The 12,344-nt window shown below is 34.5% G+C and overlaps 1 protein-coding gene across 2 annotated transcripts in view; it reads left to right on the forward strand.

The window, feature by feature from the left end:
* Positions 1 to 12,344, forward strand: part of PIBF1 (progesterone immunomodulatory binding factor 1) — a 104,168-nt gene that overhangs the window by 62,113 nt on the left and 29,711 nt on the right. For both annotated transcript variants that reach the window (XM_018908715.3, XM_018908714.3), the window contains exons 11-15: positions 675 to 840; positions 3,898 to 4,048; positions 6,981 to 7,071; positions 10,314 to 10,416; positions 12,178 to 12,308. In XM_018908715.3, coding sequence (XP_018764260.2) covers positions 675 to 840; positions 3,898 to 4,048; positions 6,981 to 7,071; positions 10,314 to 10,416; positions 12,178 to 12,308 — 642 coding nt within the window. The remainder of the gene's footprint in view (positions 1 to 674; positions 841 to 3,897; positions 4,049 to 6,980; positions 7,072 to 10,313; positions 10,417 to 12,177; positions 12,309 to 12,344) is intronic.

Below are 12,344 nucleotides of genomic sequence, written 5' to 3' on the forward strand. Positions count from 1 at the left end.
AGTCCACTTCTAAGTGGAATATTATTTGTCCTTATAAATACCTTACAGTGATTTTCTAAAAATTATACTTCATTTCTGCTTTTTGAGAAGGATCTGTGATTCCAAGTGACTGTGGTAATAATTAATAATTACACCATTGTGTTCTGACTTTTCTTTATATCTTTGGGTATGGAAAAAGCAGTGTAGCTGATACCCATATATCCCAAAGGGTGCACCATTGATATCACCAATGTCAAATGCCACTTCTCCCTACCACATGTAACGCATGGTGGTGAAGTGGGAGGACAAAATTTCATTAGTGTCTCTCCAATGAAAAGACTTCAGTGCATACATTTGTGTGCTAAGAAGGGGATTCACATTGATCTAACTCCTTAAGAATAAGGAAAATATGGTATGCTGTTAAGTCATTGTCATTTGATTCTGTATTAACAACATATTTAGAAAATACATTGACAGAGTTTTCCACCTACTGTGTTGTATTGTCATTATAATATAGAATTTTCCTAATGCTGTTTCAAATACAGGTTACAGTAGTTACATAGTAATACTTACTAAGGTCTTCAAAATGCTGTATTAATTTTTGAAATTTATATTTGTGATGAACAGAACTAGGATATATTCCAACTTTGCTTATTTTTGAATCGTCAGAACTTTTTTTTTCATTTTTCTTTTAGGTATAGACAAATGCAGCTTGGCACAGAAAGCAGAGTTGCTGAACTTCTTCACCAAAGTAAGTTAAAGTCCTTTGAAACTGAACATGTTCAACTCATGCAACAAGAAACAGCTAAGAATCTTTCACAGTGCCAAATGGAATGTGAAAAATACCAAAGAAAGCTGGAGGTATGTTGTATAAAGAGACACTTTACAAGTCAATATGTAGTTGTTTTCAATTTGAATGTAAAGTGGAAAAGCTTGGAGAAAAAGTAACAACATGGCATGGCTGAATTAGTATCTCCACCAAATTGTGGTCAAATGACACAGAAGCGGAGTCAAATGACATAGCTTACTATGTTTGATCAGTTTAATGGAACACAAGATCACAGGGAGAGGAAAAAGCAAAACAATCTCTCATGGAAAGATGTTAAAGACAGAACCTCATTCATGTGGGGTTTATTTATCTGCTTGTCTCACAGAGCTGCTTATGTCAGTCTGTGTGAGAATTGTAGGGAGAGAAGACAGTTTCACCAAAAAAGTACAGTGAATTCAGTATCATTATTTGCAGCTAGAGTCTGTAATAGTATTGTTGCATAATAAAATACTTTTTATTGATATGCAATTTCTAGAATAAATTTTTCACAGCTAAAAAAGTCAAGGTGAGCATGGTGTATAAAGCATTGAAAAGACCTAACCTTACTAGTCTTAGCATGATGTGTTAAATGATAGGATGCTAGACACCCACCCAGTCACTCATTCCTCCTCCTGAAGAGGATGAGGGTGGGGTAAATAAGGTTACAAAGAGCATTGGTTGATATAAAGATAGGGACATCACTTGCCAGTTATCATCATGGGCAAAACAGATTTGACCTGGGGAAAACTAATTTCACTTTTACCCACTGACATAGGTTGGATGGTGAGAAACAAAGACAAAAAGTAAAACATCTTTGCCCACTCTGTTCTCTTATTTTAACATCCCTCCCTCGTTTCTGACTCTTGTACCTCCTCCTTCCAGTGCAGTGCAGGGAGGGATGGGAAATAGGGGTTCAAGTCAGTCCATAACAGCTCTTCTCAGGAGGTGTTTCCTCCTCACACTTTTTTATACTGCTCCTGTGGATGGATCCTCTATGTCCTGCAGCTTCCTTCAGGAGAAACTCTCCCTTCAGGAGAAACATCCCCTTGCAGTACCTTCTGGGGATGTCCACCCAGCATGGGTTCTTCTATGGGCTGCAGTGTGGACATCTGCTTTGCTGTTGTCTTTTATGGTCTGCAGACAGGCAACCTGTTTCACCATGGGTTTCAGAGGGGATCTGCTCTGGCAGCTGGAGCACCTCCTCCCCTCCTCCTGTCACCTCAGTGTCAGCAACATGGTACTCTCTCACTTTTTTCCCCTCACTCCTCACTGCCATGCAGCATTTTTGTGCTTTATTATATACAGTTTCCTTGAGGTGCAGCACCTTTGGCTGAGGGACACAGCTTGGGCACCTGCAGCCAATGCACCTGTTTATGTGGGCTTAGAATTTATCCTCTTTAAAACATACGTATCATATCCTGTTCACTTTTTTTAATATTGGAAATGGGAGTATTCCATAGAGAAAACTTACTTTAAAGCAACATTTCTTCACCTGTCCAAAGTTAGTCCCAAAAATATATCACAGAGTCCTATTTATGAGATTAAATGAGATTGGTAGTGTATGTTTCAAACTAATGTCAGGATACAAACTGGACAGGACAGAAGAAAGTGAAATGTTTGGCAGCCTTTGTTTTTTGGAGGAAAGATGCTAGTCTTCAGATCCCCACATTTCCAGTGCTGAACCTGTCTAAGTTGTTTATGAAAAGCAACTGTAGAGTGGAAAGAGAATTTGGGAGCTTCAGATAGACGGTAATTTCTTGTTTTGTCCGTATTGGGACATTCAGATCCTGGCTGATGAGGTTAGTTGTGGTCACAAGCACTGGGAGTGCCAGTTTTGCTAAACTTAGAGTTGCTAAATAGATTTTTAATTGCACAGACATGTCTAAACTTGGACAATGTAGTTCAATTTGAGTTATATTTTCATTTTCTTTGTGGAAATTTTTTGATCTGACAATAACTCAAATATTTGGCATTCAATTCTACTGACGCTTTTGGCACTTGTTTTTCTCTTTAGAGAGACACTTAAATTCTTTCATTAAGAAATATGCACTTAAGTGCTCTTTCATTAAGAAATATTCTTGCAGAATTTAAATATTTGATGTCTGAAGCTTTTACTTTTGTTCCTTTTGCCTGAATTCTTGTGGTTTTTTTAGTTTTCTTTCTTATATATAACATTAATGTACTAAGGTTTTTTCCCTACCATTACAGGATGTTAGTCTTTATTAATAGTGTTGGCACTGGTATCTTGTGGCTCACCTACAGCTTTCTGGACTAACTTGTGCTTTTATTTAGGACATAGAGTAGTTTCTCTTGCTAACCTAGGAAACAGATGGTTTAGATGTTACCCAGTTTTAACGTATTTATTTCTTCTGTGACACTAGACTGAACTTTTGATATTCAAGTGCCTTGTTTCTCTAAGCATTGTGATCTAGTATTACTGCTCTGTACACTGTGCATATATTTCTGTATCTGCAGACTTTCTTATTCCAGTTAGGTGTGTATTTTTTGGGTCAATGTTGTTTCCTATTATCAAGCACTTTATCAAACTTAAATTATTATACAGGCCTTCATAGCTTTTAATTTTGAATATGACAGTTTAAGCTTAGTGGATTAATTATTTATATAAGTCTTGAATGTTGATAGCATATTACCTTTCATTAATAAATAAGTAATAAGACTGGTATAGCTTTAATGGCAAATTTTTGTATTTATATTCTGCAAAGGAATCTTCATAAATTGATTGAAATCAGTATCCAATTAAAGCAGCAAAAATACTGCATTTATGCTGTTTTGACTGCTGTGTGTGAAGTTTTTTAGTTGTTACCCAGCTTTTCCTAAGTTTCCTTTAAAATTCTTGTAGCTTTTTCAGGCAGCTTCTGAGAAGTCATAAGGCCTCAGCAGATATGCTTAAGATCTGAGAGTTTAATCTTTGCAAGATAATATTATTGAAAGAAGAACTGCTTTTTAAAGTACTTTAATCTTTGCTGTGCAAAACTTACATCAAATATTTACTATCATACCAGTACACATTTTACATGTATTATATTTTGCCTCTTTCAAAAGTCACTGAAATGCTGAATCTCTGATCTTTCCATTATTCATTCTCACAGGTGCTCACAAAGGAGTTTTACAGTCTTCAGTCTTCTAGTGAAACCCGCATTACTGAGCTTCAAACACAGAATTCTGAGTTTCAAGCAAGACTAGATACTTATGAAAAACTTGAAAAAGAGCTTGATGAAATAATACTGCAGACAGCAGAAAGTAAGTTCTGTCACAAATTGTTTTATCTGTAGGTGTTTCTGGCATCATGATATCCTTTTTCTCATGACTTGGAAAGAATTACAGTGCCTGTCATTCTTCTTCATTATGCCTGACAAGTAAAAGGCAGTAATTATTTTGATAGAAAATATTAATGGCAGGTTTCTAAGTGTACCTGTAAATATGTGTCAAACATCCATATGTTTAAATTTGTGCTTATTGAAAATCATCTCAGTATTCAGTCATTTCTCTTTTCCTTATTCTAATTATCCATTATAATTAGATTCACTCTTTAGGATTCTTATATTATTTTAGTACATTTTAAATGTCAGGAAGCCCTCTTTGTTGACAGACAAATACAAGTTTTATATTTCATTAGAGTGATTAATGTGAATTTTTTAACTAATTGGAAGGAGGAAAAAACCTCTTCCTTCTGTTGAATTAATAATAATTAGACATTAAGTAGTTGCTTGTGGCAGCTCAGTCTGTTCCAAGTACTAAACCATGGATTAAATTCCTACCTGATTACTCTTGAAAATTTTGGTCTCTCATTTGCAAAATTTAAGATGTTCCCAAACACAGCAAAATTTGTGTAAAATCTCTATTTGGTTCTCAGCCTAAATCAATCCACAAAGCAATTAATTTCTAATTTGAAACTCTGACTCTAATCTTGAAATCTTTTAGCCAGTGCATAGACAGAGTAGGATATTCTAAAATTTCAGACTAATTGAACTGTCATCTTCTTTCTACAGACTTTAGTGATAATAAGGATCAATCTTCATTCCTGTGGTCACCTCTTTATATTTAAATATCATATAATGTTTTTTTCTTCATCTTGAGTCATGAAGCTTCTGCTGTTTTACACTATTTGGGGATGTCAGTGAGGGTTGGATTCTCTGGACTTTTTAATAAACTGTGTGTTTATTTACACATGTAGGATGGCTTTTGTCATATAATACATAAATTTCATATATATATATGCACTTTTTTCCCCTTTGGAAAATATGCACGTGGAAGAGATCACTGAATTTTAAGAGATCACTGAATTTTTACTGTTACTCCCTGATCATTATGCTTCACTTTATTAATATTGAAATGACATGAAACAGCCTATTCAGGAAGCTATCAAGAATTTATATAGCCACTTCTTACAGTGCCTAAGAGGTTTCCAGATGAATAACAGTAGTAAATTTCCTTGGCATTTGTCTATTCTTCCTTTTCAGGATACAATCTTCACACTAGGGTGTTTTTGTTGTAGAGTAGTTGTTTGATTTTTCTTGTTTCCATTGCTTAGTATCTTTCTAAGAAGAAGACTGAACCTATATCCTCACAATGGCATGTCCTTGCAGAGTAGCATAAGAAACTGTCATTAAGAAGTGTCCCCTAGCTTATAAAATGTATATTTTACACCACAAAGTCAGGTGAAGAGCCTGGAATGTTGTAAGAGAAGAGAAGCACACACTGATACAGAATATTATTTTGATACCTACAGCATTTCCAATTTCTTTTGTGTTTGTCTTCCTGATGTGACATTTACTGGACACTAGAGACAGATCTGAATTTACAGGATAGGATCTTACTGACATTTTTCTGAGACATTCAGCATTGAATATGTAACCAAAAAGAAGGGTATTAACAAAGGCAGATTAAATTATTCTTTATGTTTTTCTGAAACAGAGGTGTTTATTGCACTGAAGAATTCCCTGTCATATTTAAGACAGCTCTGAAGTGCTAGTGTCTTTGTAGTGCCACATTAGTAAACTTTTTCTGTCATGCTTACTGAAATTTCTATATTGTTTTAATGTAACTAGATATGTGACTTACCACGGGTGCTTTTCTAGAGGCTTTTCTCTTTCTAAATCTGTTTTAAGAATCCTTGTTTAAAATAGTATTACAAGGGTATTAGACAGGTGAGAAAAGAAGCTACAGCATTTTGTAAGTTGTTGAGAAAGGGAGGCATTTCTGATTTTGAGGCACTTGAGCATTAAGAAAGATGAGTCAGATAGGACTCACATAATTTCCTACATTTGTTTCTCCTGTTCCCAACTATTTGATTCATCAAAGCTTTTGTGTGGTGCCTGGGCTGGTGTTTACTTGTTCTCCCTCCTTCTCTCACACCCCTGCCGCTCCCATTTTTCTCATTGTCCCCATTTACCCCTCCTATTTGTCCCACTCTCTCTGCCTCTCTCTATTTCACACATACACTTACTCTTTTTCTTTTCTTTTTTTTTTCCTGGCCCACTTCATCTTACAGGAGAGCAGAAATCTGAATTCCAGACCTTGAAATAGGAACCTAGACATTTTAACCTTGCTGCTATTGGGATTTCCTTACAAAGTAATTGTAATCTATTAAAAACCCTTAGAAATGTGTTTTCAGAAATCAATCACCTATGGAAGCAGAGATTATTTTTAATATTTCTATTTTGCATGTCCTTAAGAATCTCTTTTTTGCTCTTCTCTGAAGAAATGGATGGCATTTGTTTTCATCAAATGTGGTGAAATTTCTGATCACCATGGCCTTTCAAAAACCATAGTGAGCAGCTTCACTGTGACATCAGCTTCCTTTGCAATGTCAGATATGTCTCTTCTAATCCCATGGACTTAGTTATGTCCTGTCACCTTAAACACTTCCAAATTTTGTCTTCCTCTACCTTCTCATACTGAAAATTATTTATTAGGTTAAAAACTTAAGCAACCTAAGAAGAAGTGAAGTATGAAAGAACCTATGAGAAGTGTTGTACGTAATTAAAGTGTGGCAGTAAATTTAATGCTAATGGTGAAAAAAACTGTTCCACTCAAACCCAGAAGGTTGCACCAACTGAAAATTTAGCTTCTAGAAAATTCTTTTTGCATGTTGAGTTGTAAATAGAATTGCTTAGAAGTTTAAGATTTCTGGCACTGTTCTTCAACAGCACCTTTCTGCATTTTTTTGCAGTGGAAGATGAAGTTGAAGCTGAAAGGGTTCTCTTCTCATATGGATATGGTGCTAATGTTCCTACAACAGCCAAAAGACGACTAAAGCAAAGGTAAAAAAGGAGTACTTCATGAATTCACTTGTTCAAGATAAACTAAATGAAGATTATATGCATTATGTTTTGTATTAGAATGCAGCCAGTTTGAGTAACATGAAAATGTTTTTAAATGACTTAATTATACAGGAATAGGTTGAGCACCAGGACCTGTTAATGTGGTTGATGCATATGAATAAGCATATTTTTCTAGGTCATTATAAAATCTCTTCTCATTAACTTTTAGAAAGATTAATTAAAATTGTATAAAATCAAGCAGCTGTGAAAACAGATTAGTTACATTGTTTACATTTTTATAATAAGATATGCATTATTAATACCCTCAAAATCATTGTATTTAATAGTAAGAAAAACATATCTGTCAGGACATTAAGAAGGACAATGATTCAGAGCATCACTATTTTATCTTCACTAATACAGGGTCTTATTCCTCTTGCATTGTTTTTAGTTTGCTCTGGTTTGGCCAATTTGAAAATTTGATCAATAGACTAAAATGATGCATAGGTGGAAAACATACCTCTTGATCATAGTCATTTTGAACTAATAAATTTATATTATGCATTGTCTTTAAGAAATAATAGTGACATTTGAATGGCTCATTGTGAGCTTGTGTGTAGTGGCTATGACTCACTTCTCCCACACAACTAACAACGGGGTAAAAGGAAATGACCTCAGGCTTGCCAGGGGAGGTTCAGGTTGGACAATTTCTTCACAGAAGTGGTTGTCAAGCATTGGAATAGGCTGCCCGGGAAGGTGGTGGAGTGACCATCCCTAAAAGGTGAGGAGTGTGCAAAAAACCTCCATAACCCTGTTGCACATCTGGCTTAGAAAACTACTGACAGCTCTATAGCACTATTTCCTAAAGCTTTAGTTTATTCCTCTTTTGTCAATAGTTTGGGCACTTTTCTGAGTTTCAACTTCAATCCTTCTTTTTCCTCACCTTATTATATTTAGTTTAGATTATTTATGTGTATGAAAACTCTGTTGAATTTCCTTTGAATGCTGAATCTGATGATCAGGTCAGGATTTCAGATATGCTTGGAAGACACTTTCTGAGCTTAGAAGCGGCTCTATTGGAATGACTCATATACTCCACTTTTGTTCCAAAAGGCATTGACTAATAAACTGACTTAATCCTTCATAATAGTGTTGGAGACTTCATAGAGTTTCTTTATCTTTTAGAATTAAAAAGATTTAAAAAGCCATAAAAGACTGTGCATGGTTTACCTGCTGTTTTGATTCAAGGAAAACTGCCAGGCAGATAATGTGTGTGATGCCTTTGGCTGCCAAAGCTTTTAAAAGCAAAGACTCTGACACCATCCTCTATTTAGCACCATTAAAGAAACACAGATACATTTTCTGCTCTCTAGGATTGCTTAAGGAAAAACAATCTATTACAAATGTGAATAATCTTTCTGGAGTCCACTACCTGCTCTTTAATCCCAGACGTATGGGATCCTAAATGAAGAGATCCTTTAAGTTCACATCACGCACTTCAGTCTCTCACAGTTTGTACAAAATGGACCTTTTCAAGCAGTGTGGGGTCTGTACCTCTTTAGCCACTTGCCAGAAATAACTCCTTCCTGACTTCAGATGTAGGCATTGTACATCCTTAGTACTAAATTGAGCATGCCTGGGAGCACTCTGAAGCATCAAGACCAAATGTCCTATAGTAACCTGTTGCCATAAAACAATTCTCAATGTAGGTTAAGCTACATGTGAACAACATATTGGCAGTGATTTGCTTGCCCATGCTGACTTCTCAGCTATGCCTAGGAACGGCTTAGGAAGTGTTAATGAGAGAATACAGAACACTACCAGGATGACTTGGGTGGTTTGCTAACAAGGAATTACTACATTCTTGAGCACTGCATAATTTTGTAGTATAGTTGGAATCAAATGTTTCCAGCATAAGATGTCTTTGCACATCAGTCCCTTTGTCTCTTTGCTTTCAATTCAAACAAGTCAAAAAACATACTGAAATTATGCTTGAAAGGTGTACTTGTGTTATCCTTAAATATTTGCAAATTCAAGTGAAGTTCACTGAGTAGTTGAAGCCAGGAAAATTACAATGGGCTGCATTCCTAAATTTGCCATGGGAAAGTATCCAAGTTTTCACTTACACTCTAATAGCTACTAGTAAAGTAGTGGTTCCTTTCTCTTTTGTACTACATGACATTAGTGCATGAAAGAGTATGTTTATAACACAGATAAAGATTATTAAGACTTCTGCCAAATCCAGAACTCTATTCCATTTTACTGAGGAAGAGATGGATGTTATGACTGGTCAAATTTTCAGATAAACTTCGTACACTCATCTAGATTTATGCCCACTTAAGTCTGAGCTTCAAGTCAGTCAGTCTGCTTTAGACCACTCTACCCTGTCATAGTCAGGAACTGGTTGTGGAGTTACTCAAAAACCACCTGGATGCAGTCCTGCAACGTGCTCTGGAGGTTGGACCAGATGACCACTGTGTCCCTTCCAACCTTGCCCATTCTGTGATTCATAAGAGTTTGGAAGACTAGGTTAGATGTCTGCTAGTAGCTCTGCAGTGCGTATTGAATCTTTCCTTTGCCGCCCATGGACCTGTGCTCTTGAATAGATAATAAACTCTTTGATTCTGGACATGAAGCTTGCAAGAGGTTGAGGATCTAATTTTTTAACTAGGTTGTTTATGGAGCTCATAATCCTTTCTCTTCAAAGTTAATCTGTGACTCCATATAAGAGTTTATTTAAAACAAATTTGGCAATAACATTAATTTATTTAGCATAATAAATGTCAGACAAAACAATTTTGCCCCTCTTTTGAAAGTGATAAAATACTACATTTTCAATGTTTTGCTGCAAAACATATATTAATGAGCATCTTTAAACAATTATTTAAGTTAGAATTAAAATGAGTTTGTAAAATTCCTAATAAGTAAATAATCATAATTAGATGAAGGATTTTGACAGTATATCTACAGTTGTGTAGTATTGGACAAATTGCAATCATTATGCATAAAATATTACAATAGCATAACTGTGGGAATGTTATTTTAATGCTGTTACATTTTGTAATATTTTCACTGTTTTTCTAACTTTGACTATGCAGCATGTTTAACTATGTAGTTTATATATGTTAATATTTAGGCATTGGTGAAAAATTAAGGCAATCAAATCCGGAAGCATAAATGTTAGAATTTCTTTTGCCTACTTTGGAAAAAATTCAAGTTGAGCTTGCTTTTTACTGGCACAGTGTTCACTTGGCAAGAAGATTACTGCAGCTAGAAAAGCAAAACTCGTTGCTTGTGAAAGATCTGGAACATCAGAAGGAACAAGTAATACAGATTTCACAAGAGGTAAATCATTATTACACAAAAATTCAAATATGTAGAAACATTGCGGAACAGCTCTTCATAAAACGAAATATTTTCTAAACAGTGTTTTTTATCTATTTAATGTTTAATAAATGGCCTCATAATTAACCAAAACTCCATGATAGAAGTTTTCAAAGAAGTTTATATTGTGTTTTGCAACTAATATTGAAAGGAGGATTACTTTACAGGCTAAACAAGAATGTGAGCCAGACAGACAACGTTTTGATTTCTGAACAGAAGAACAGCCAGCCAAGCTAGTTTGTTCTGTTTGATACTTAATTGTTCAATGAATGCATCACTACTTCTTACACAGCTCTTCTGTTAAATCACTTTTGAAGATATTTAACAAACGTCAGCTCGAAAGGTCCCAGAATTAGGGCAAACTAATTTTCAAAAAAATCTTTAAATTGTCTTTTAATTTTTCTCATAGGAAAGAAAGGGCAACTAGGTTTTCTATTAGATGATGCCACCATATGTAATTTGTAGGCTTACTATTTCAGGAATGTGCTTAACAGTTTGATTTTTAAAGCCACAGTAAGTACAAATTAGAATTACTACACCCAAGTACTTCACAGAGTGCAAATACTTGAATTTCTACATATTTTTAAATTACTTGAATTTTTTAAATTTTTTGTGTATATATATATATGTCTATATAGATTATTTCAGTGAAAGATACATGAACAGTGAAGTTTGGGGATTTTTAACCAATACTCTAATTTGGTTTGTATTCTTAGGTATATCATGGTAATTTCTATTTGACTAAAACATATTCTTTCAGGTTCTTACTTGGAAGACATCAGGAATGGTGAATCCATTGTTATGCTTGGTATTCTTCCATATCACTATTCTTTGTCTTAAATTGTTCTGTGTTTCACTTCAATACATTCTTTACCCACAGTAGTTTTATACTTGCTTCACTGATGAAAGATTATCACTGACCTTAGTTCAAATTCCTGCAACTTTCCACAGGAGCATCTTCAGCACATTTTTATCCTGTCATTAAATTTTTGATCTTTTACCATATAATTGTATAGATTAACTCACAATACAATCCAGTACAAAGTTAAACATTGTTTTTTTGTGTAAAGTTCTAAAACTTCTCCTTACTTTTTTTACAGGATTTTTACCCCCAGCTATTGTTTTTCTTCTTTTTTTTTTTTTTTAGAACAAACCAGAGATACTGTAGACTACAGCATGTTTAAGTAGCCCATTATTTTTCTTTTCACTGACAGTTTGTTCAGTCATCTAGATGAAGTCTAGAGCATGGATAAAAAGCTGATGCAAAAGTGATTTTTTCAGCTTTTGGGTTGAACTTGGCTCAAATACTGCTACTTAAGTGCAGTATTTATTATACAACCTCTTCAGCTTTTTAAAGAAGGGAGGAAAAGACCACAGTAAGTCAGTAAGACCATAAACAGAGTCATTGACTCTACTTTTTTTTTAATCAATAGAAGCTGTTACATTAAAACCCTTGAAAATGCAGATTAGGGAAGTGTAGAGAGTGTTATCATTATTGTAGTCAAAATAGCACACAATTAGAACAGAAAAGTGTGAAGATAATGTACTAGTAATCAATTTGAAGGTGGTATGTTTCCTTTTTTGTGTATGTAATAAAAGGTTAAGAGTTTATATTAATATGCAATTGGTAAAAACCAATAATATCCAATAATAATCCAGCAATAATCAAGTAATTGTGTTTTTAAGTTAAAAAATCTATGGTAGTTATACCTTTTTTTGCAGCTTGACAGAGCAAATTCTTTGTTGAACCAAGCACAACAACCATACAAATACCTCATTGAAACTGTGCAACAGAGAGATTCTCAAATAAGTCTACAGAAAGAACATATTACACAACTTGAAAAAGATTTCAGGTAATTAAAATCACTGATTCTTGTTTTACTTTCTCT

This window comes from Serinus canaria, chromosome 1 (genome assembly GCF_022539315.1).
Source record: "Serinus canaria isolate serCan28SL12 chromosome 1, serCan2020, whole genome shotgun sequence".
Lineage (NCBI taxonomy): Eukaryota > Metazoa > Chordata > Aves > Passeriformes > Fringillidae > Serinus > Serinus canaria.